Below are 25,938 nucleotides of genomic sequence, written 5' to 3' on the forward strand. Positions count from 1 at the left end.
CCTCCCATCAGAAGTCAGTAAATCCTCTGGATCGTCATTTTTTGCAGCGGAGGCCACCTTCTTCACCCGACGCACCGTGACTGAGGCTCCGTATCCATCCATCCATCCATCCATCCATCCATCCAGACCCCGGATGCTGCAACAACCTCATCTCTAATTTGCACGCACACTTGTGCTTTTTTTTACCCGGCATGTAACCCGGGTGATCGCTCATTCAGTCCGGTGTATGTGCGTCTTTTTCCCCCCACCTCATGGAGGAGCAGTAGTGGTGGTGCTGTCGGTGGATGCACCGCCCTGCAGGCTGCCGGGAAGAGTCGGAGCTCCACACCGACTGGAGGAAATCGTTGAAAATGGTCGGTGGTGTCTCGGGCTCATTTTGCCGTCATGTGAACGCGGATGAAGCGCGTCAACCTGTCGGGGATGATGGTGAGTTTCCGATTTTACGCACGCGGTGCGTCTCTTTTGTCTAAGACGCGCGCACACACACACACGCGCACACACACACACACACACACACACACACCTGCTGTCAAACCTGAAGTCCTGCTGAGGTGCAGGAGGCCACACAGACCTGTGTTCAACCTGCGGGGCTTTAATTGAGGTCAGCCGGCTCCGTGTGATGGATGCTGAGGTCGGTGATGTCTGCACCAGGGTCGGTCATCCGCTCAGAGTCAATTGTTTGTCATTATAGCAGATGGATGGATGGATGAAGAGATGATGTAGAGGTATGTGTGGACTGAAGGGGTCCCAAACAAACCAGTTTAGCAGGAATAATTAAAGTCTCTTCCAGTGGCTGTTTTTCCATCCACAGCTCAGCTTTAATCTGGATTTATCTGGATAATTTGGCTGATTAAAACCCCTCAAATCCGGAATTAAGAAGCCATTACTGTCGCCTAATCTAATCTGGCCGACAACAATTGTCAAACATGAGATGATTTGCCTCTCTCCTCTGTTTTTGTGTGGCTGTAAATTGAATATATTCAGATTTCTTGACCTCTCACAGCTTGAAACAGCGATAAAAAGAGAGATAACGCCCTGGATGAACGTTTAATGTGTTTCTATTTTTGCTTCATGGAAATGTGTGAGGAGGTTGGAGACACCCATGGGTCGTCCCTGAGTGATGAGTTTGATTTTCATTAATTTGAAGTCAGAAACTGCCTAAATCTCCGGTGTATTCACAGTTTCATGGGAATTATTTCGTAATGTTGGAGGATCTGATGGAGAAATGAAAATTAAAGGAGCGCAGAGCGAGATATCCCGACGTTTAGTCTCTAGTGTTGCTCAAAACACTTGAATCCTACATTTCCCATAATGCAGCTCAGCTAAAATCTCTGACCCAATCGGAGATAACCCTGATGACATCACTCTGACATCATCAGGGTCCTCAACAAAACTCTTCAGATTTTGATTTCTTGCAGTTTGCTTCCACAGAAATGGATCATTTGTGTAAATACCGCAATCTCAATGCTAATTCCAATTAGCAAGTTAATAGAAGTCCCCATTATGTGTTAGCATCGAGCTAACAGACCGTGCACTAGTTGTTTTATGTATTTAAAATTGATCGAGGAATCAAATAAACACAATAAAAAGAAAAAATACACGATACCTTTGACTATTCGGTGTCAGCCAGCAACCTAAAATCATTTAATACAGATTGACTATTCGGTGTCAGCCAGCAACCTAAAATCATTTAATACAGACAATATTTAAGTTCCCAGACTGAAGGTGCAACACGTTCATTTTAAAGGCAGCCTTCAAACTAGAAAAGCATTCTGGGAAGTGTAGGCAAACTGCAGCAGACAGGTTAAAGACTGTTTTGGGATGTGTACAGACTGAAGCTCTAAAACTGTGAGCAGACACACTCTGCTTTAAATAAAACCCTGCAGACCTTGAACGTGGCCCACTGAGATCTTTGTGTATTCACGGTGCATCAGACCGCCGTCTTATCTGGGCAGTCAGGCGGCACGACTCGAGCTCTGCAGCCCCGCCGGGAGAATGAAAATGCCACAACACGTCGCTTCAGATCCGCTAGTGGGTCAACAGCTCTGGCATGGTGCTGCTCGCATCCTCCCTCGCCCCCTCCTGCCTGAGTCTGATGTAGGGAAGGCTGTGCTGATTCTCCGGTCATCTAATAAACATTCAGGCTGCTGTGCAGGTCCAGCTGCAGTTTGAATCATCCCTCTTTGCATTGATGGTTAAATCTGTCCTGTTTGATTGCATCATGACTACTTAAAGGTCCAGTGCGTCAGATTCAGGACGCTCGGTTTGCACAATCTAATCTTCATTAGTGTAAAATCACCTAAAACTAACTATCGTTGTGTTTTTGTTGCCTTAGAATGAGAATTTTATATCCGTATAGCTGTGAAGACCACTAGATGGCGTTAAATCCCACACACTGGACCTTTAAAGATACCGGGCTGCTTGCTGATTGGTTATTTGTAGTTGTTTGAGGCTTCCGATCTGTCTATGGTTGCAATATGAGTGAATCTAGTTGAGTTAAAGATTGCATTAGGGATGAAAAATCTACCAGCTGCCAATGAACTGATGTTTTATTCGCGGTGGTTTTCCTGCAGTGAGAAGTTTTGGTTGTGGGTTATTGTTGTTAACGTTGCTGAATCTGGGCCGATTTCCAACTCTTCACTTTATAAAGACATCCAGTTTTTTTGACAAGCTGTATTGACATCTCTTCAAAAACGCCAGACTCCGTTTGACAAAAAGAATACAGGAGTTGTTGCTGCCTCGATCTGCAGCGACTAACGTTGGTTAAAAAACCCCCAAAGTTGCACAATGACCGATCGAAGCAGCGCTGGACGAGCAACTCCCGAGTTCTTCGAGGTAAAATTGCATTTGTTTTCAGTCTGGAGGGTTTGAAGAGAGCAGAGATCGATAAATGTTTTAGTTACTGGTTGAAGGTGAAGTGGTAAGACTGCTCTAAATATAGTGCACGCTTCAAACACGATTTGTTGCTGCCTCCGTCCACAGCAACACATCGATGAGCAGCCGTGCTCGTGCTGCCTGCTTCCAGAATAATCCTCCTCTTTAAACTCTTTAGAGTTTTACCTGCTGTGTCACTGCCTCAACAGTCTCTGATGATATTTGCATCCTGTTAATTTGCAACCTGCAGCGTCAGTAACATGTTCCCATATTCCTCCGTCATTCATGTGGACTGACCAGATGTGCACGCATGTTCTCACGTTGCATTTGTTGCCTTTCCAAACCAGCGTCTGCAGGAAAGCGCCGCGCTCACGTCAGGGTTTTGCCACGAGGCGTTCAGGGTCCAGCAGTGATGATAGGTGCACAGACGATGTGAGCTAATTAGTGTTCGGTCTCAGACGGTGAGAGAGCTGCAGGCTGGTGGCGGCCAGATGTTTCGAGTCTGAAGGCTCGAGAAAAACACCTGTGGCTCAGTCCTGCTAGAACCAGGGACTCTGGAACATTATTAAATTAATCTGGAAGAGCCTGACTGATATGTCAGTCCACTAATGTTATTGGCTGTTGACAATCGCAACATTTTATGGCTTCTCATTCTTCACTGACGTGCAGAGAATCGGCGCCAACGTTTCACTGCTAAAATCTAAATATGAATCATACGTAGATCTTACATTTGTACATTGCAGTATTCACCGCTTCAGCTCCAGCAAGCCTCTTCGGCCTTCGGCGACCGTTGAGGGCGAGAAGTGTCTCGACTGTAGTCGAAATAGCAAAAGTATGGAAGTCCGCGAGTCACGGCGCGAGTTGAGACCGAGATCAGAGACGAGACAGAATCTAGCATACGCTAACTTTAATCTCAGCAAGTGTTGAATTGCAGGATTTGCAGACTGCTGCGTGTCGTCTTTTGGACGTCGGTTTGTGGTTTCGCGAAGCCAAATTTTATTACAGAAGATTTGGCCGCCGTCTCCACAAGACAGCCAGAACTTCTCTTCCCTCTCCATCAGTCGCTTTCTTGGAGGGGTGACAGCTGTTAACAGCAAAACGAAAATTAGAAATGAGTCGAGCTGCATTTGAAGCAGTTTTTTTTTTACATCCACTCACGGTAATGATGTTAACGAATAAATCAGGCGATTTGGTGACAACCCTGCCCGACCGAGACGAGGCCGAGTAAGTAAAGCATGGAGGAGTTTGTGCAGACGTCCAGCTCACGTTACAGAAAACGACACCGCAGCTTCGGTTTCTTCTCAGATGTGGCTGTTGAAATTATCATGGTGTGTCGTGGGGAGCAGATTACATTAGATCAGAGTATTTACAGCTTCACAGTGACTTTGAATATTTTGGGGTGTTAGACTGCTGATACTTTATCAAAATAGTAGTTTAGTTGATTCATCTTCACACCTCATCAAATACCCTGTGTGTTATGTAAGGATTAACTTTATTACTGATACGTTTATTTAGCCTGAAATAGAAAAATAGTCCACGCCGTCTTCAAATACTTTGTTTTTGTGCGACCGACCACAAAGATATTCGGTTTACAGCGACGTAAAGTGTACACAGAAGAGTTGAATGTATCGTACAGAGCTGAAAAATGCCGATGATGAGTGGAAAAGCTGCATCGATAGTGTGCTAACACGTGCTGGGCTGTTATTGGAGGCGGCAACCGATCGAAGAGAGAGTCACGGGTTATTCCAATCACGGGAGTGTAATTAATGACTGCGACCACTGATCACAGAGTCCTGGTGATGGTTTATTGGCTGGTGTTGGAAAATGTTGACGATAGGTTGTTTGGATTTGGCAGTTTTGGTCTTTTGAAGGATCATTTAGAGCCAGATTTGGGGAAATGGATGTCGACTGTATGAGTATGAGGGACAAACTATAACATATTACAGTTTTCTGATGAGTTTCTGGTCCAGCGCAACACAACGAGCTCATGAAACTCACACAGTGCCAACGCAGTGACGTCCAGACGGGTTTACTGCAACTAAACAACCAATCTTCCAGCTATTTTCTGAACAGAACAGCCTCCAACCCAAAGACATTCAATTTGCTCCCATGTAATACCAAGGAAAGTAGTAAATCCTCACTTTAGAGAGCCTTAAACCGTCAAACTTTTCACATTTATGCTTGAAAAAGATTGGTCACGGTTGGCATAGCAAGTTGCACCTGACACCGACATCAAGAGAGGTGGTTTCCTTTCTTCTCATCTGCAAGGAGAGTGCTGTTTTCCTCTAGGTGTACACTTTTATTTGTATGTTTTTGTCCTCAAACCAATGCTCTGTTGGGGAAATGAGCTGTTCCGTCCAACCAGATCAATCACAATGGGGCGGCGACGGACAGAAAGGAGATATTCCTCCCATCCTCTGAACAAACTGAGCTTTTAAATCTGCCAAACTGAATTCTCTACGTCCGTAGAAGAAGAGAGATGATGTGATTTTAACAGTCGAGCTCTAACCCTGCGTTTGGTTTTTCCTCCATGGGAACAAACATCATTGATATTCTGGAGCGGCTCCCTCTGGGCGGCGGCGGACGGTGAACACTGTGAGCAGTTCTTGGGGCCGTTCAGTCATACTGAGCAGCAGGAAAAGATGCTGTGAGAAAGAAAAGTCGTTATTGCTGCAGGGGGTTGAAGTTATGCAAATCTCCTCGAACGTGCCGCTGCAGGTCTGATGACACCTGAGAGGAACCTGCAGGTCAAAAAACGAAACAAAGAGCCGACGTTCTGATGGATCGTCCTGCTGATAATTCCAGAGCTCGCCCGACCTCGCAACAACATTCAGTCGAATCTCATTATCTCAGTGTCTGCGGTGAACAGACGACACAGATGTGAGGATTAACAACTGACTGATGCCTTTTAGCTCAGATCTTTAGTAAGTCAGACAAACATCTGAGGAGAGAGATGAAAACTAAATATATATTAATGTTGGTTCATTTTTCTCAGTTCTTGGGATTTGTTGGTGAGTTTAGATGAACAGGACTCAGCTTATGTGAAAACAGCTGTTTAACATGGACAGTTTTTTAGCCTGAAACGATATGATGATGATTGTTTCATGGGAAACACAGGACAGATACAGTACAGCCCAAGCAAGGATAAGAGTTGCACTTTAAGCTTTCTGTGCAGCACTTCAGTTTCAAGTCAGGTTTTTTCTTGAGTGCCTGGTCCTCTGTTGAATTCATGTGGATCTGATCAGTTTTGAAATGGAGGGCGGCGTTCTGCGAGGACCGAGTCTTGAGGAACGAGTTGCAAAGCTGCAAAGCGTCTCTGGAAAATTCTGCTTTTTCACGTTAAGTCAGCACCCTGAGCTCAAACCAAAAGTTGCAGCCATGACTTTGAAGGTTTATCACAAAGCTGTCTGGTGACAACCGTCACGTCGTCGGTTGCCATGCAAGCAGCAGAATTACACCGCTCACGTTCACTGCACTTAAACATTTGAGTTTAGACTCTTTAACTGCATGCCAACATTTAGTTTTTATATTTCCAGGACTTTAACTGCATGCCAACATTTAGTTTTTATATTTCCAGGATTATCCAAACTTTCAAGTTTCAAGGCGAATTTTCTGACTTTAGGGAATCGAGTTTTTAAGTCTTCTGTCGAACATTTCAACAAAATTCAAGTTATCTGACCTGTGAGTGACGACCAGGACCCTCCAAACAAAAATCCAGATTTGGTGTTTTTTGTTTGTACACCCTTTTTATTTTTACCATATTATTTTTTGACATTTTAAAGACTAAAATAGTTTGTGTGGATAATAAAAACAGAGCCCTCCGTGTCCTCCTCCTCCTCCTCCTCCTCCACCTCCTCTTCGCCTAACCATCAGCAGATTCTCCACATTCTGCCCAATCAGAGGAGATGACAGCAGCTTTTATAACAGGAGCAGCCCATTCACTGCGAGCCTTACGTAAGCTGCTCAGCGAGAGTCTGGAGGAGGTGTGAGAACGCCTCGGCCTCTCGGAGCCTCGTGGTCGTGCCCGATCGTGCCGGTGACTGTGGGTGAGAGACGCCAACCGCTGCAAATAAAACTCATCTGCACGAGTCACGTAGCGTGGTTGTTGTTCTGTAGAAAAAAAATAGTGCGAGGTGTTGAGTCACCTGTGAGTCACCTTTTTCCAATGAAGAAACTTTAGTTGCAACAATTTCCACAAATAGTTTCATGGAAAGGCTTGGCTCTATTTTATCCCAAAGTGAAAGAAGATGTTTCAACACCTTCATCATCTCATCATCACATTTTCTGTTTGTTGTTTTTCTTAATAATGATTTCTAACATTTTAATTCAGGGATCAAAGTCGTAAAGTTTCCAGCATTAAAGTCGCAGCAACAAATTATATCGTCATACTTTAATAAATTTATGTAAAATAATAGTTTCACAGTAGTTTTCTGTAAAACACTGCAAACCTGTGCAAAGATTACAGACGTCTGTAAAACGAGTGGTCAGTAGTTAATAATTCAGAGAAAATGTGTAAATACTGTCTTAAATAAGTGGAAGAGTATGGAAAATAACTCAACTTTCACAGTAGTTTTCTGTGTTTTTAAAAAAGACGGATGTTATAAAAGAGCATTGAGTGAAAATCTGTAGAGTAACTCTGTTTCTCTGCAAAACTTGACTGCAAATATGTTTGAATTATGATATTTTACTTTACAGTCATTTCTACTTTTTCTTTTGTTACAGTAACTTACTTAAAAAATGTTTCCATAATTAAAAAATCAGTAAATACACCCTGCAAAAGGAGCTGAATAGAGATATAAAGATTGGTAACAGCTGAACCTGAAGGTCATGCCTCTGGTTTTACATTCCTGCTTTTGTATTAACCCAAAAAGACACGATGATGTTTGATTTTGTCACCTCTGTGTGGAGTCAGGCTTCCCAGTCTTTATACTAAGCTGAGTTAACCGGCCGCTGGCTCCAGTTTACCGAGTGGCATCAGTCTTCTCATGTAACTCTCTAGGAAATTAGGACAGAATATTTGTTTTGGTGCAACGGTGGCGAATGACGTAAAAACTCAGTTTGTGCATCACTTCCTGCATGAACTGGCGTGAAAACTGCAGAAGCTGAAACAGTTTTTAATTCCAACCTTGCAGCATTCCCTGGAAAGCAGAATTCCTCTGCCGTGTCTCCTTCGCTGTCCTGTCATGTCCTAACCTGTCTGACACGTGATGCCGCCCATACAAACACATGCTGTGGTCACGTTTCCCCTGCAAACCCCCCCCACCGGCCGGTATTGATCGACATGTGCAGAGGGATGACAAGTTATTGGCAGTGCGATTGACGACAACAACCTCTCTCTCTTTGTCTCTCTCCCGGAAGCTGACATGTAAACCAGTGACACACTCGGTCTTCCGTTGCGAGCGGCGGGACGTTGGCAGCTCGCTCTGAGCTCGTCATGAACAGGCCTGTTTTTTTTGGCAGCTCACCCCGGCAGCCTGTTACCTTGGATGGCTCATGAACAACACCGAGAGACAGAGAGAGGTCTGTCTGCATCATGTGCTCCGGCTCGTTTTCTCATTACGCTGCCGGCATTCAGACACTGTGAGGAGGGGAGAGAGGTTTACAGGGAGAGGGCATGCTGCAGAATTCTCAGGTCAGTGATGGAGCGAGCAGCAGATTTAAAGTCTGTTGGACTGAGATCAGATTGTGTCTTTGTGGTGATGTATGATCGATCAGCTTTCAGTGGAATCTTGTTCTCCAGATTAATGTTTCGTTTGTCGTAAAACATCATTAATGGCTGGAAACACCATTTAATGTTTATTTAATGTGATTTTGCACAACTGTGCCTGAATGTCTTTATGTTTGGGACTTAGTTATTGTGAATACATGTAAATATGTTTGTCATTCGGGAATTTTGTGGCTGCAGGTAGCGATAATCTTCATTATCGAAGGTTCTTGATTCATTGTTTTGCCTATAAAATATCATTTTTGTCAAACAAACCTGAAGATATTTAGTTTATTGTCACATAAGATGAAGCTGGAACTAGAGAGTGTTTGATTCTCAGTTAATTGATTAATTGACTGTACCTGTGCCACCTGTGACGGCACCTACCTGTCAATCAAAGCGTCCACGCTCTTAATCCTGCATAACTTTAAGTCTTAATATAATGTGAACAGGTGAGTTGTATATAAATTCACCCTCAGTACAGTTGTCATGAACGGGGAAATTAGCTACAGAGACCAAAACAGTTTTTTGTACCAGGCTGTAAACATGTTTATTTCTGCTGTGAAACATGGGGACTTATGGAGACTGACTCACTTCTGGAGCCAGCCTCAAGTGGACGACAAGAGGAACTGCAACAATACCAAATTTTTCCCACATCAGATGTTTAAAACGTAAAATATTAGTGAAATTAATTAATAATGAAAGTTAGTAGCATCAATCTGAACTTTAAAGGAAGAGTCCGTATGTTTTCATGATTTTCATAATTCATAATTTTCCTCGTGTTCAATCACGGGAATCGTTCTTTCAAAGCGACACAGGGACGGAGCTGAAGTGCGGTGAGTAACGCATTATGAGGCCGTTATGTAACACGACATGTTGGGAAGGCCGCTGGCATTTTTTTCTTCTCCGTTCTCTCCCTTTACCTCTCCTTTTTTCCCAGTTTTGCCTTCCTCCTCCTCCTCCTCCTCCTCCTTCTCCTCAGCTTCTCAGCTGCCGACATGCTTCAAACCCCCATCAGACAAAAAGATAAATAAAATAAAACACAGCACTAATTTCATCTCTACCAAGGGACGGATACAACATCAGTGATGGTTTGTGGGAGGTTGGGAGAAAGAACATACAACATCAGTGATGGTTTGTGGGAGGTTGGGAGAAAGAACATTGTGTTTCAGGGCTTAAAATATGATTTTGAATGTCTCAGAATCTTTAACGGAAACACATTTTAGCTGGAACGCTGTCACATTTCTGATTTAGATACTTTGAGTGTTTCCTTTTTGGAAACTTTCCTCCAACGTTCCGATAACGTAGCAGCAGTTTCTTTCCTGTTTCCACCTGTGAACGTCGGGCAGATGCAACACCTGACAGCCAAACTAAACTCTACTCTTTGTAGTCGTCGTCTTTTTGTTGGCACAGTTGAATCCTCTCACAGCAGCAGGTCCAGGAACAGTCGTGCGAACAGTCGGTTGTTGTGTCACCTCCATCGAGGCTTTGGCGTCAGTCATGACTGTGATGACACAGAGCGGTCACGATGTTTCTCGTCGCCTTTTTCCGTGTTGTTGCGTGACACATCAACAGCTGATACACTTGTTGCTTCATGCAGATGGTCTTATGTGACATTTCTTAAGTCTGTCCTGCAGAGTTTCTGGTCTTTTTGCAACAGATCCTTTTAAAATTTAAACTGGGAAACACTCAAAGTGCTAAAGCAACGTCCAACCAAGCAGCAACCTCCATGGTTGTGAAAAGAAGTCAACCTGGAAGTGCCAAAAACTGCAGTTCCTCGAACTTTGACTTGAGTCAGTCTCCATAAGTCCCCATGTCCAAATGTCCAACTTCTGGAGATTACATTACAGGTGCAATTTAATGATATTTAAAGTTTGGATTTCACCATATTTAGGGATTTTCTGCATGGATTTAAGGTTCAAACACTGTCGCTGTGAGTTGAAGCCACCAAAAAGTAGCTGCAGTTCCTCAAACCTCCACTTGAGGCTGGCTCCAGAAGTGAGTCAGTCTCCATAAGTCCCCATGTTTCACAGCAGAAATAAACATGTTTACAGCCTGGTACAAAAAACAGTTTTGGTCTCTGTAGCTAATTTCCCCGTTCATGACAACTGTACTGAGGGTGAATTTATATACAACTCACCTGTTCACATTATATTAAGGCTTCAAGTTATGCAGGATTAAGAGCGTGGACGCTTTGATTGACAGGTAGGTGTTGTTACAGGTGGCTTATTTGACCGTCAGGCGTCATTCAGGTCCACGTCACAATACTGCGTCCATGTTTTATACTGTCTGTGGGTTTAATAAGCATGGTTGCTTGGTTGTCGGACAGTGATGTAACCTGATGCGAGCATTTCAGCACTGTGTGGTGTGTTGCCCTTTTCGGTCCTGTGTTCTCAAAGTTAAGTTGCATCGACTCAGCAACTTTCAGACGATCTGTTTCCCAGTAAAAACCTTTTTTAATGAGTGTTTAAAATAAAAGAGCTGAGCTGTAACGTGGACGTTAAGCATATAGGTCAGAGCTGATGCAGCACGGCGTACTCCGTGTATTAATAGACGGCGTTTTGTTTATTCATGAAAAGGCTTTGTGTCTCCGCGGCCGCCGAGTTCATGCTCAGCACATCTGTGTCAGTATGTCTGGGTCGCACTCACTGATCCACAAAGTTTGAACCGTGTTGAACTTTCTGTTTGTTTTAAGCCAGACGTTGATGAATCATTAGTGAGGCGACGAGGGCAGAGCTGGGTGAGGAAAAAATATGATTTTATTACAGTGAGAGCTGCATGCAGAGGAGATTTCATTTTATTTTAGGCTGACACTGCAGAGGAGATCAAAATCAGATTAAGTTGTTATTAATTATTAGTCTAACAACGTCTTCATGTTTCTAGTTTTGGTTTTAGGCGACGTAGACGCTGCAGGAAAGGTTTTTAGGATCAGTTAGCACAACGTTTCAATTGGCCCAGTCTCTTTTTCATGCCAGCAACCTTTAATGGAGAGATTGAAGAGGTCTAATCTGATCAAATCTAATCTGAACTGAAGAATCGAGGCAACAATTCAGGATTGGAACCAGGTTGCTTCAAGATAAAGACTCTAACAAAGGTTCTGCAGGACTTGAACTGATGGATGCTGCAGAGTTTTGTTTTTGTCGAAGTTATTCGCCTCAGCGTCCCGTTGAAAATCTGTTTTAGAGCGGGCGGAGATGAGGTGATTTCCCGTAGTGTAACGTCAGACAGACTTCTGCGGTCGCATTGTCTCCATTATCTGTATTTGTTCATGTCATACAAAGGATTCACCCCGAGCCAGGCCATACATTTGTTACTGGAACCTTTTTAATCTGCTTTGTTTGCACACAATGTCAGCCAGTGAAAAAAAAAGAAATCTGATGATGACTCAGTCTCCCTGTGCCTCTTTTGCTTTTCTTTGGCACAGCAGGGTCGTCTGCTTGATGAGGATTAGTAAGATGGGCAGGTAGCCACAGCCTGGCACAAGCAGCAGAGGTACGAGCACAGATCTAAAGTGGAAACTTTATTCACTTTATTCAGATAAATATTGTATGGGACTCCAACGGGACACTTTTTGAGTCTCCATCCCACTGGGACGTTGTTTCTTTCTAATGATTTTGAATATTTTCATTTCATCAGTCAGTTAAAGCTCAACTTACGATAATTATCTTAAGTCTGTTATCCAAAATGACATTTACTTGTTAGTGCATCTTAAATTAAAAGATTTTCTCACTTTTCTTTATTTGTTTTTCTGCCTGTCACAATTTGAACCAATCGTTCTCATAAATTTTCACATTTTTTTAACTTAATATTTATATTTATTTTATTATTTCCACTAATTATTAAATTATTAAACTGTCTGGACTTTAAAATGTTTAATGTCTTTTAAAAACAAGCTGATGAGACACACTCACACTCACACACTCTGACGTATATCAACACATTCAGAGGGAACAGACGGGGCCGCTGATTGGCTCTGATGCTGTTGCTATGGCAGTTTAAGCTGCTCCTCCATTGGTCGGGTTTCAGGCCGGGGCCAACTGCTGGCTGCTTGTCAGCATCCCTCCGTCGTTATAGCAACAGACAGGAAGCGGGGCGGGCAGGAGGAGGAGAAGCGCGTTGTTGTTGTCGTCGTCGCTGTCGCTGCTGATTCAGTGTCTCTGTGTCGTTTATTTCTCTCTGTGGATGGATGAAGGATGGTCTGTCTGCACGTTTTGATCTGCGGTACACACCGGCTTAATGTTCCTACACACACACAGGGTCACTCTGCTGCTGCAACCTGCTAATCCTCCAGCAAAAGATGATTATTAATGTGACGTCTGGATGAAAATGTACCCTTCTCCCAACTGAATTATGGCTCTATTCAAATGCAAATGCTTCTGCCTCAAACACACTCTGTGCTCCACAAACACGATTTGTCTTCAGCAAGGTCGAATCTGTTTATTTCACCTTCATAACGTACAGACTTTACTGTTAAAGGACCAGTGTGTTGGATTTAGTGACATGTAGAGGTCTCCATAAGTCCTCATGTTAAAAACTTCACAGCAGAAATAAACATGTTTACAGCCTGGTACAGAAAACAGTTTTAGATTATATTAAGGCTAAAAGTTATGCAGAGTTTGGACGCTTTGATTGACAGTGTCAATGTTCCTTAGATTGCAGAGGCAGGACAACCAACATAGCCACCAGACTGAGCTTCACAACAGCTCTTTGGAAACTTCTGGCTGAGAAGGTAACATAGGGTAAATGTGAAGAGAAGGAAGATTTAGTATGTCGGGAAGAACTTGGCAACAAAAGTGGAGAGATTGGTTGGGGAGAAGCTCATGAATATCAAAGCAAAGTTCCCCAGACAGGAGTTGCATAAGCACCTCTGACCCACAAACCTTCCACAGTCGGACTGAACTCACCCGGAGAAGAAGAGAATGAAAACAACCAGAGGGGGAGGACAGAGGAGGCATGGGAATAAGGTTAAAGAGGAAACGATTGAAAGACTTTCATTAGTTTTTATGTAGTTTTATATCCATGATGCATGCATCCCCTTTAGCACTGCGCTTTTGTCCAGTCCAGTGTGTTTGTTTCGGTATCTTAGTTTTTGAAAGTCCTGGAAAAATTGAGGAATGTTTGATGATTGACCCTGAAACTCATGAATATTTGAGAGTAAAACAGACTGACGAGAGGTTGGGAAGGATGTGAAGGATAACAGGGAGGAAACAGAAAGAGATCTGAACGATGAAGGCAGCAGGAGAACGAGGTGAGAGTCAAGGTGAGATCTAGAAGGGATGTCAGGAGGAATCGCCGTTCTTGTTGCAGGTCCCTGACAGGTATACACAGGGCAGACGTTGGAAAAAAATACAGAAAAAACAAACAAGGTCAGACTCAAAGAGGGAGAAAGTCAAGGCAAATTTATTTACCAAGTGCTGTTAACAAAGGACACGACTGGAATACAGATGAGGCTACGGGAAAGGAGGCGAAAGGAATGGCTCGTGTGAGAGCTGAGATAACTTAGGAAGTAAAAACACAGGGATAAGATGAAGTACTGAACACTTAACAGTACATTGTGGACGATGCATTGGCATAAATAAATATAAGGACACTTGCAGGCAAGAAAAGGCTGCATAGAAGGAAACAAAATAAGAAAGTGAGAGCTGAGGTAGCCTACCAGTTCCTACCAGATCAGGGGCGTTCCTCTCTACCTTCAAAAACCTCCTGAACACCCAGAGTACTTCATCTCCAAGCACTACCAACACCTGCACATGCCAAACCTTTCCCCCTTGATGTTATGTGAATAGTACTTATTGCTGCACTAACATGTCCTTTGCAAGTCACTTTGAATAAGAGTCCACTAAATGTAAATGTAAAATGCTGCAGGGAAGAACATAAGCAGAAGAATGACTCGTTGGGTGAGAGCTGATATAGCACAGAAATACAGATAAATAGATGGCTGCATAGATAGAAGTAAAGCATAAAATGCAGATGAAGTGTGCTCATTAAGAAAAGGCTGCAGGGAAATAAAGAAATGGCTCACGTGGTGAGAGCTGAGGTAGCTTGAAAACACAAAGAGGAACCCCGCTTGAGGCCATCTCTTGGATTCTCATCTCATATTTCAGATTAGACCTTATGCAGGAAGTCTGGGTTGAATGATGAAATATTGCATTGCTGAAAAAGGAACCATTGCAAAAAAAATGTTTGCTTTGTGCTCGAGGACGTTAGGTCTCGTTCCCCTTAAATGGCTCCTGATCAAACACAGAGAGCGGGAGGCTTTGATTGGCCTCGTCCGCCCAGCTCGAACACCCGCTGTCATCTGAGTTATTATTATCCGCTGTTTCCGCCATCGAGGAATGCCAAACCATGTGTGCGTGTGGACACAAAACAAAACGTGTTTTACACTGCTGCAGATTTGAAAGCCACTTTATTAACAGGGTAACAGTGGCTTTTCATCGATTAGCCCATCAAATTTATATGAAATCAACTACCAAAATCAGACTTATGATTGATTTCTAACCATCCAGGCAACCTTTAGTTACTTTTTCTTAAAATCGACATGCAGATTTGAAAATTTGGTTGAGATAAATGAGGTGCAAGCATCGAATTTTATGAAAACTTTTCATGGTGGTGCATTCAAGGACACTGCATCATCGGAAGTCAAAAGGTTATCACGAGTTCACATAGTAGTGTTGATATCTAACCCTTTCTTCTCTACCCACAGGTGAAACCATGCGGTTGGGTGGTGTGCCCTAACCTCCCCTGTTCCTCGCCTCCCACCTGATCACCTCTCCTGTCTACCTCCTCTCTCCTCCCGTACACCATGACGACCACCCTGGAGACGCTGCTGGCCCAGCCAGACCAGTTTCAGTACCCCGAGCCACTGAATGGCTGCGAGGATGTTCGTGGTCGCTACATGGTGGTTCCCTCTGTTGTCTGCTCCATGTGCTGCCTCTTCGGCATCATTTACTGCTTCTTTGGTGAGTTGGAAAACTTTAAATGATTTAGTTGGACGATGTCATGTGTGATTGATTGGCTCAGTTACAGCACGGTTTGTTTCTCTTCATCAGGCTATCGCTGCTTCAAAGCGGTGATGTTCCTGACGGGCCTGATGTTTGGCTCCGTCGTCATCTTCATGCTCTGCTACAAGGAGCGCGTTCTGGACACCCAGCTGAGCGTGGAGGCCTCGGTGGGCATCGGCCTCGGCATCGGCACGCTCTGCGGCCTGGTCACCATGCTGGTCCGCAGCGTAGGCCTCTTTATGGTGGGCCTGCTGCTCGGCCTGCTGGTGGCTGTGGCCACCCTGGTGGGCATGGAGGAGCTTTCCGACAGCCCGCCACGCTCCGTCTGGGTGCCCCTGGGCGTGCTGCTTGGCCTGGGCATGCTGTTCGCTGTGCTCACCCTGCAGTGGCAGCGCCTCTTTACCACGTTGTCCACAGCGATGTTTGGTGCAGCAGTCATCACTGTGGCGCTGGACTACTTTGTGGAGCTCTTTGCTCTCGTGCTTTACATGTACGAGCGAATGAAGGCAGCACCTGGAAAGCCTGTGTGCTGGCTGACGTGGGTGGTGCTTGGGGTATGGCCGGCCCTCACCCTACTGGGTGTCATCGTCCAGTGGAAGGTGACTGCTGAAGGATACTCCCATACCAAGGGTGAGTAAAACTGACTACTGTTGAGCATTTCCACCACCCATCCATTTAGACTCATCAGGGATGCAGGGTGCTGGAACCGATCCCAGTTTACCTTGGGCGAGAGGTGGGGTACACCCACGGTTCCTCGTAAGGAAGGACTACTTGGACTAGGCCATTAGCCTCTTCTTATCGACCTTTCTTTGTCCTCTGCAGTAATCATCAGCCGGCAGCAAAGGAGGATGCAGGTGATGCGGATTCGTCAGCGGGACGACCGCTATCGCAAGAAGAAGAAGAAGCAGCAACATGGCTCCTCCTCCCACCACCAGGCCAAGCAACTTCACACTGAGCCCGCATACCGCCGCAAACCCAACCCTATCCGCCGCTACGACACCGATGTCCTCTCGCCGGTGTGGAACCAACTCTCTGTCATTTATCATTTCATTGTTTCTGCGATTTTTTTCGTATTCTGCCGTGTTTCTTAATGCCTGTCCAACCAAAGTCTTTCTGTGTCCCAACCAGAGCTACATCCAGAGTTTCAGAGAACGGCAGGTGCAGGCGCAACCCTTCCCGAGCCGAATGGTTGGCGGGCCCCACGCCGTTGTGGATGTGGGCTACGATTGTGGCTCGACTACACCTCTCACTGGAGCTGCTGGACCTTCATTACGGGTCTGATCACTCCTCCACCTCTCAGAAGCCTGAACACACTCCTTAACCACAGGAGTCTACAATCACTACCCCATCTGTGCTTGAAAAAAATGCAAACTTTCTGGGTTCAAACATTATCTGGGTTTAGCCAAATCCCTAAAAGGATGAAAATATATTTAGGGCTGGGTTTACCCAAAATGCAAAATATGTTTAACCCTTTACTGAATACATTTCTGTTCTCCTGGCTACTTGTCAGAGCCATCAGTGTGGTGCAGAGGTTCGGTTGACCTCTTTTCACTGTTTTTGCAGTAGATTCAAGTGCACAAACGCATGCATGCACTTCCACAAACACAGACCGCAGCTACAATCCTAAAGGTAGACGTGGAAACCTGAAGAAACCTGCCGTACTCGGCTGCAGCCCGTACGCCGCCGTCGCAAATCAATACCGATCAGGGATCACAGTTTCAGTGCAAACCCGCCTCAGGTTCAAACACAGGCATTGTATGAAAAATCAAAACACAACTTCGCCCACGTTCGGCGTGCTGTTTCTACTGCTGTTGTCGTTTTTTCAGCTGATGGTGCAGAAGTTCCTCAGCCTGTAGGCTTCTTAAATGTCCAACGAAGATCATCCATAAGGGAAGTGAGGGCCCTTAAATGCAAACCGCAATCTTTTATTTGCTTTCTGTGCCATGTGGACTATCGTCCCCTGAAATGGGGAGAGACGTCTTTAATGTCGTTTTTAAAGGAGGGAAACCCTTCGTCACCCTTGGTGCTGGACGATACTCTTCTTCAAGCGTCAAAACTGCTCTTTGATGGCCGGGGAATCTGTTTTTAACGGGTGCCTTGCCCCTCTTGTGGACTGTACCATTCAGCAACAGGAGGGGGGTTACTGGCAGATCTCCTATCAATGGCTTGTTTTTGCATTAAATGTGATCACAGAAGGAATTTCCAATGGGAGCTATGATAAGCAGGGTAAAAGAATCCGGGAGTGGAGCTTGTTGTCTTCACAGATGCCCGGATACATGAGGAGGATTTGTTTTTAGCCGACAGCAAGGAAGCCACATTTACACTGGCACCTCGTCTGAGATCTTACACACAACGTAAGGAAAACCACAATCTGGGATTATTTTGCAACCTGAAATTTCATCCCTGCAGTGCAACCTGTTCACCCTCCAAGAGATTACTTACACTGCTAAGCAGAGCAGCTCGTCCCTAACTTGAGGCTGGCTCCAGAAGTCCCCATGTTAAAACTTCACAGCAGAAATAAACAACAGTTTTTGGTGGCTTCACTTCACAGACACTTTTGATAAGCACCTTTTAACAAACCAGACTGAGATGCCAGTGTGAATGAGGCTCGGGGACTGAAACCAGTGGACTCGTGGCTATACCAACTTGTACTTAGACAAACAACAACAACTCCTTCCATCATGTGCATTGATTTTCTTTATTTTACTTGTCACCAGTGAAAATGTGAATAATAACTCATCGTCTTAAAAGCAGATGTGGGGGGATTGGGGGGGAGGTGTGTGGTACGTTTTGTATCCATCTGTGGGGAAAATGCATGATCTTACCCCTCCGTCCTGTCCACCCCGATCCGCCCTGCGTGGCTTCTTTTTGCCTCCACCTCCACCTCCACCTCCACCCTTCTCATGTGCATCGATGTGGAATTTGTACATAAAACACAGCACTTACTAACTCCGTTTTTGTTGTTATTTTTACCATTTTTAAAAGTTTTTTCATTTCTTAGGAATCTAATTTAATTGTTCTTTTCCAGTGGGGATATATTTATTTGCTGATTTATTTATTTCTCGAGCCGTTCTTGTAAAGGAGAGTGCAATGTCATCACTGTAGGCCAGTAACTCAATGCTTTTTTTTTTTTTTTTAATTTAAAAAAATAATTGAATTACGACTATGATTATTAAAGCATGTGTTCCTACGGGCCTGTATACGATCAATGTGTGCGAGTCATCTTTTTAATTCAAGGACATACAGACATCAATCAGCTGTAACATGAAATCCACTTTACTTTTATTAGCAAATTTCAAGGTCACAAGGGGATTATCTCTCCTCTCTCTCTCTCTCTTTCTATCTTTCCTGTATTTTCTACCTCGCACGACCTCTTTCCTCCCATCTCCAGACGCCTCTTAATCGCCTCCTTCCATCTTCTTCTTTTTTTCGTCCGTCCTTTATCGATAAGCACAAAAAAAACCACACACATACAGTTCGCCTCGTTCTCATTAATGCTCCTGATGGGGGACAAAACAGTGACTCTGACCTTGAGGAAAGAGGAGATAAGCTGCTGTGTGTGTGTGTATAGAGGAAAGAAACAGAAGAAGAATCATGATGCTATGAAAAGAAATCAGTAATGCTGCATTTTCAGTGTCGATTTGGATCTTTTTGTGGTAAAATGATTTGGTCGGTTAATGTGAAAAAGATTATCTGTGAGATTAACTGAAGGAAGCCTATATAGCATCAGTATTTTATCTTTCAGGTGTAAAAATGCTGTTATTATTTAAAAATATTATTAAGTCTTATTAAGTCTGTATCTGTAATTGTGTCCTTTTCTTGTTTACCTGCCTTATTCTTTCTTTTTTCTTCAAGATACAGATAAATTTCTCACAGAAATAACTTTTTTCCCCAGCTAAAACACACCACTAAGCAGAGATAAATAAACCCTTATAAAGTTTTAAATTCACACCTCACAGGAACTTTAAAACAAGAACATTTCAGGCCATAATCATGAGTTTGTAAAGTCTTTTTTACTTAGTTTTGTCTGCTTGTTTGCTTTCTTCTTTTTTCTTTTGCACATCGTTACATGACGTCTTGCTGGTGCTGCGTCGACTCGCTGACAACCTGCAGGACAGAAACACACGAGAGACGTTTAAAGATATAAAAATATACTTAAAGAGAGACATGAGAGACAGCACGGGGGTTCTCTGTATGAAAAAATATGTTTTATTTCAAAATAAAAGAGTCCTAATTGACCATTCATTGGTCCTACTTTCACGTACTTGTTGGATGTGCTACGTGCAACCAGATTCTAGTAAAAAAATAAAAGTGACATATACAATGTGGTCACATCTAAAGTTAGTTAATGTTATCAAAATGCTAGCTAAGTAATAATTTATGTGGATTAGGTAGCTAGCATTTAATTATCAGATGTAACTAACTAGATATATTAGTTAGCTAATTAGCTAGCTATTAATTAACAGTTATCAGATGTAACTAGCTAGCTATATTAGCTAATTAGCTAGCATTTCATTAGCAGTTATCAGATGTAACTAGCTAGATAGTTAGCTAATTAGCTAGCATTTAATTAAGAGTTATCAGACGAAACTAGCTAGATATATTAGTTAATTAGCTAGCATTTCATTAGCAGTTATCAGATGTAACTAGCTAGATAGTTAGCTAATTAGCTAGCATTTCATTAGCAGTTATCAGATGTAACTAGCTAGATATATTAGCTAATTAGCTAGCATTTCATTAGCAGTTATCAGATGTAACTAGCTAGCTATATTAGCTAATTAGCTAGCATTTCATTAACAGTTATCAGATGTAACTAGCTAGCTATATTAGCTAATTAGCTAGCATTTCATTAACAGTTATCAGATGTAACTAGCTAGCTATATTAGCTAATTAGCTAGCATTTCATTAACAGTTATCAGATGTAACTAGCTAGCTATATTAGCTAATTAGCTAGCATTTCATTAACAGTTATCAGATGTAACTAGATAGATATATTAGCTAATTGGCTAGCATTTCATTAGCAGTTATCAGATGTAACTAGCTAGATAGTTAGCTAATTAGCTAGCATTTAATTAAGAGTTATCAGATGAAACTAGCTAGATATATTAGCTAATTAGCTAGCATTTCATTAAGAGTTATCAGATGTAACTAGCTAGCTAACAATTAATAATTGAGTTAGCTCATTAACTAGCTCATCTATGCCTTATACAGTATAGTTGCGTCTTACGTTAGCTAATGCTAACTACTAATAGCCAGTTTTTTGCTTACAACATATATATTAGTTAGCTAGCATTTTGCTAAAATGAGCTAACTTAAGATGTGATATATATATATATATACGTGTCTTTTCAGCATGGATGAGCTAGCACATAGCATATAAGTACAAGAAAGATTGATCAAGGTTCTGGTCGTGTTTAGATGGTAACCCTAGATTTGCAAAACTTTCATGACGTTGTACGCGTTGTTTCCGCTTCAGAATATTATAGAATAGTTTTCAGTCACAGTGTGGTTGGCTTCATTCAATAACTTAACATTGACTTTTGGTTGCACATGGAAGACAAACAGAAAGCCCTGAAGGCAACTCAGAAGTGTTTTGTCACGTTCACTGCATGCTGTCCTTCAACCTGCAGAAAATGAAGATACAAGATGAAGCGATTTTAGTGAAAAAACTTGTCTTAACACGCCTGGGACGTGTGTTTGCCCCACAAAGCTGCAGGTGTACCGTGTTTCCACTCTTTGGGGGGTTGGACCGGATGTTTCTCTTGCACACGTTGGTTGAACTAGTCGCTGCATGTGTGTGTAGGTGTGTTGAAATCTTGATGAATAAGGTGAAAAGACGTCACAATGTCGTGCAGTGTGCTTTTAAAACCTTTAAAAACTGACACCAGATCCTTATTTTATCGAGAGCAAAGGTCATGGGTGTTCATTTGGCTTCAGGAATCGTATAAAGCCAAAGCCTTCACCTCAAACTAGGGTAAAGAGGTAAAGTGCTTTGGCTATTTAGAGCAGAATTAACTAAAAGTGATCACTGACCCAGTCTAAATACGGATCAATATAAATGTAAGCCCATTAGTTTTAGGGTTTTAGAGTTTTACCTCCCCATCGCGGGTTTCGATGGTCTTGATGAGGACAGTTTTCTTTGAATGCACCTCAGAGGAGCGCTGGTGCTCAGGGCTGGTCTCTGTTTGAACACAGCAAGAAAATGAGCAGTTAGTATATTAAAGTTATACTTTTAACATTTTAAAGTTCATCTAATCTAAGCAAATGTCATCAGTTATTCAGCTTGTTCTATGATGAATGGATGGATCAGTTAGTGGGTTCGTATAGACTCCAGGCACCATCTAGCGGTGTGTTCAGGGAACAGCAGGTATGTTTGTACCTCGGAAGCTCAGGGTAGAGTAGGTCTGCACAGGCAAGGTGATCCTGCAAAGACACAAAGAAGTCATCATATATTTAGGACTAAATCCTGTTCAAGTTTGACAATGAATGTAGCAGCTTGTTCTGGTTAAATCTGGAGATACAACAGAAAACCTGGACTCTGGCATCACCTGCTCTCCTCCCCTTCGAGCAGCTTCCTGTAGGTGGCGATCTCCACGTCCAGCGCCATCTTCACGTTAAGCAGGTCCTGGTATTCGCGGAGGTGGCGCGCCATCTCGTCCTTCATGTTGGCGATTTCCGCCTCCAGTCGGGCGATGGTGTCCTGAAAGCCGCTGGCCTCCAGCCCGTGACGGTCCTCCATGTCCCTCATCTGTCTCATCAGAGACTCATTCTGGATTTGAGGGGGGAAGAAGACGACAACGTGAAACAGAGTTTGGACAACGCAAGCTTAAAAATCTGTAAGTGTGTGGGACATACGGTGCCTTTGAGCGAGTCGATCTCGCAGGTGTAGGACTGGATCTGGTGTCTGAACTCCATGGTCTCCTGTCGAGCCTGCTTCAGTGCCTCGTTGTTCTTATTCACGGCCTGGTTTAGGTCGGACACCTGCAGAGACAAAGGTCAAAAGTCAGGAACTATGATTACCAAGCACCGCTGCCAACTTTGGTTGACCCTCTCTTACCTTTGACTTGTACCAGTCCTCGGCCTCGGCGATGTTCTTGGCAGCGATGCCCTCGTACTGAGCTCTGATGTCTCTCAGCGCCGCCGTCAGGTCCGGCTTGGACATGTCCATCTGGATCTGCACCTGAGTTTCCTGCATCTGCGACTGCAACTCGCGGATCTCCTGCAGGATAAGGAGGATGGAGTTCAGGTTAGTAACACCCCAAGAACTACAGCTTACCCCACAAGTCAGAACATTACGGGGCAATACACCCCACATTGATTCGGAAGACAAAGTGCTCTACGTTCCAACCCTCAACTATGGTCTTATGTTTTGAGTAGTGACCAAAAGAATGAGATCATATACAAGCAGCCGAAATGAGCTTCCTTTGCCGGGTGGCCGGGCTATAATGCCGCCTGAGCGCCTTTCTTTGGAGGTGTTTTGGGCACGTCCAACTCGGAGGACACCCAGAACCCACTAGAGGAACTATATACCCCATCCAACCTGGGAAAACCTCGTCATCCCCCAGGACTATATACCCCATCCAACCTGGGAAAACCTCGTCATCCCCCAGGAGGAGTTGCCATACATTGCTGCTGAGAAGGACGTCTGGAGCGTTGCAGAAAATGAACGGATGGCTGGACGATGGATTTTACAGCTAACCCAAGAATTTATTTAGCTGTATATAAAAGATTTCGATGTATATAATATAAAAAATTGTAAACTGAAGCTGTCAGACAAATGTAGTGAAGTAAAAAGTGCAGTATTTGCCTCTGAGAGTTGAGCGGAGTTGGCACCATGCTTTAGACTCAAACTCATCCAACACCAACTTGGATTTGGCATCCTGTAGCCATCACCTAGTCAAGTCTTATCAGACTCACACACACACACACTCACACACATATCTCAGCTTACAAGCCTCTGCTGTTCAGAGATGTGGACGTCCGCTGCTGATACACAGAGTAATTTTAGCCGTACATCTGCTGTGGGAGATTTCAGCGCTGTGCTGCGACGCTGCACAGGCCTGCTGCCAATTTACAAGCTTTGTGTGTGAAACTGTACACTTACCGAATCCTCCTGTTTCTCATCACACACACACACACACAGATGTAACAACAGATGCTAACAGATCAGTCAGAATATAAACAACAAACTCACTAAGACGCCTCTCTGCTCTTTATGTCGCTCTCAAATTAATCTGTGACTAAATAAACCATGATATTTGCACTGTTAATATTTGAAGCGTCGGTTTTCTATCCAGATAAAAGAGCATTGAGAAATGAACAGAGAGACACAAACGAGAAGAGAAAGAAAGAGAGAGAACCTCCTCGTGGATCTTCTTCAGGAAGGCGATCTCCTCCTGCAGCGTCTCGATGCGTCTCTCCAGGTCCAGACGAGCCAGAGTGGCGGCGTCCACGTCCTGCAGCGGTTTGGTGAATCAGCAAAAAACAAGTAGAGCAAATGTTCATGAGGTCAAAACATTTCGTGATTTAGTGAAAACTGAGAGAAGAGTTTTAAAGATCATTCTTGACTTTTTCAAGATTTGGTCAAACCCAACGAATCCCAGAACTCTCAAAGTTTATCCTGTCTTCTCATTCAACAAACAAATACAGTATGACTGCAGTACTTGTATTTAATATATAGTAAAGCATGAAGGACTCACCGCCCTGAAAGCAGCCAAGTTATTTTCTGCTTCCTCTTTTTGGAGAATCTCTTCCTGAAGTCTGGAGGAGACAAGAGACAACAAAAGAGTGAGGAAAGTCTCTAAATTGTTTAATTTTGAAGGTGATTTTTCATATTTTATCTATAAACGTTGAGCTTGTTAAATACATTTTTCATATTTTATCTATAAACGTTGAGCTTGTTAAATACATTTCCTGCAAATCGTATTAAAATGCAGTAATTCCTCTGGAATTTAACAACTTAATGTGCTCAAAACTTCCCTGTTTCACTATAATTGTTAGCAAATTGCATTTTTGTGACCCAAAAGTAGACGTAAAAATACAGTTTCTTATCCTAAACTCACATAACAGTGCAAGAGACATGACTTCATAATCTTAGAGGTACAAAATGATTTTGTCGTACAACATCTGAGCTGAAATATGGAAGTTTAAAAGCTCAAGTAATCCCCGATGTTATTGCAATCCTCTCTGTACAGATGTTCGTTTTATTTATTAAGCCAGAAAATCGTCTTTTAAAGTGAAGAAGAATGAGATGAAAGATGTGAAGTCTGCTGACAGCGATAAAGGGAGATAAAGGCTCCATTTATATTTTATTCTAAGTGAAACAGACTAAATCCCTGTGAAGGATGTTCCACTTTAATATTTAACTTGCGCTGTATCTGCACTTGAGAGAGAAAGGACAGATCATTGGAGATCCTGCAAATATGTGGGAGCTCTTTCCTCTCCTTTTATAGAAGCCTGCAGTGTAAACACGGTGTGTGTGTGTGTGCTGAGCTCAGACACACACACACACATAGTCATCCATTATTTTTATAGTCGAACATCACAGATAATATTCCAGATTAGAAACAGACTCGGCAGTGGCATTTCTGTTTTTGGACTTCAACAACAGTGGTGAAACATGTAATCTCTCTGTGATTTAAAGAGCTTCAGTGAAGTAAACTGCTGCCAGCTGCAGCTGCTGTTAGCTCAGTTTGTTAGCCGGGGTGTGTTAGTGTTTGTACCACAGGAGTTTTGGGGTGGTTGGAGGATGTTGACGGGAACAGTGTTGGAAAGGTGAAGAAGAGGACGCTGACAGAGGAAGCTAAGACGAGAAATGAGAGAGTGACAGAGCAAGAAGCCGCCGGACAAGAGTAAATCTGGGACTGACTTTTAGTGATTGGTGAGAGCTTGGTGAAATAAAAGGCTGAAAGACAGACGCCGAACTTTAACTCTTTAAATGCTAGTTTGATTACTTGTTGTTATTTATGGAAAAAACACAAACAATTAAAGAGTTATTTTCTCTTTTTTCAATCAATAACATCAAATAATCAATTTCAAGGGTTTAAATCCCCCAAAATAAGTTTATTTATAATATTTGTAATATTCAAGTTTTTGAAAGTGGACACTTTTGTCCTTAATGACTTAAGACGTTAGTAAATTTCTTTTACAGTGTTCTAAAAATCTAAAATTAATTTCCAAAATTTGTCAAGAGAGAGAGAAAAAAGTGCCATATGCACTAACACAGCCCAAATGATGGCTACATAAAGAGGACAAAAACAGATTATTAAACATAACATTCTTCAAACCACCAAAATAAGAACCCCCTTTTTTTTTGCATTCAGTCCCCCAAAGAACCTTAAACAGCACAAAAAAAAAAAA

The 25,938-nt window shown here is 43.1% G+C and overlaps 2 protein-coding genes across 4 annotated transcripts in view; one reads left to right on the top strand and one right to left on the bottom strand.

Annotated features, from left to right (window-relative positions):
- On the top strand, positions 1-19,077 carry tmem198ab (transmembrane protein 198ab). Of its 2 annotated transcripts, none has more exons than XM_019258300.2 (5): positions 1-426; positions 15,282-15,537; positions 15,628-16,209; positions 16,402-16,595; positions 16,708-19,077. In XM_019258300.2, exons 2-5 carry the CDS (start codon positions 15,381-15,383, stop codon positions 16,858-16,860), a joined length of 1,086 nt encoding a protein of 361 aa, XP_019113845.1. In that variant the 5' UTR covers positions 1-426; positions 15,282-15,380; the 3' UTR covers positions 16,861-19,077. The 2 variants fall into 2 exon arrangements, with proteins under 2 accessions (XP_019113845.1, XP_010748625.1); XM_010750323.3 differs by lacking the exon at positions 1-426 and adding an exon at positions 8,367-8,506.
- The window catches only part of desmb (desmin b), a 10,498-nt gene continuing 3,399 nt past the window's right edge, over positions 18,840-25,938 (bottom strand). Inside the window, exons 3-10 of one of the 2 annotated variants that reach the window (XM_019258299.2) lie at positions 23,940-24,035; positions 22,637-22,798; positions 22,435-22,560; positions 22,128-22,348; positions 21,959-22,002; positions 21,675-21,760; positions 19,597-19,686; positions 18,840-19,017 (exon numbers count right to left, since the gene is read on the bottom strand). In XM_019258299.2, the coding sequence (XP_019113844.2) occupies positions 19,645-19,686; positions 21,675-21,760; positions 21,959-22,002; positions 22,128-22,348; positions 22,435-22,560; positions 22,637-22,798; positions 23,940-24,035 (777 nt within the window). In that variant the 3' untranslated portion in view covers positions 18,840-19,017; positions 19,597-19,644. Of the gene's footprint in view, positions 19,018-19,573; positions 19,687-21,674; positions 21,761-21,958; positions 22,003-22,127; positions 22,349-22,434; positions 22,561-22,636; positions 22,799-23,939; positions 24,036-25,938 lie in introns of those variants that run through there. The other variant, XM_010750309.3, reaches the window with a different exon arrangement.

Source organism: Larimichthys crocea, chromosome XIX (genome assembly GCF_000972845.2).
Source record: "Larimichthys crocea isolate SSNF chromosome XIX, L_crocea_2.0, whole genome shotgun sequence".
Taxonomy (NCBI): domain Eukaryota; kingdom Metazoa; phylum Chordata; class Actinopteri; family Sciaenidae; genus Larimichthys; species Larimichthys crocea.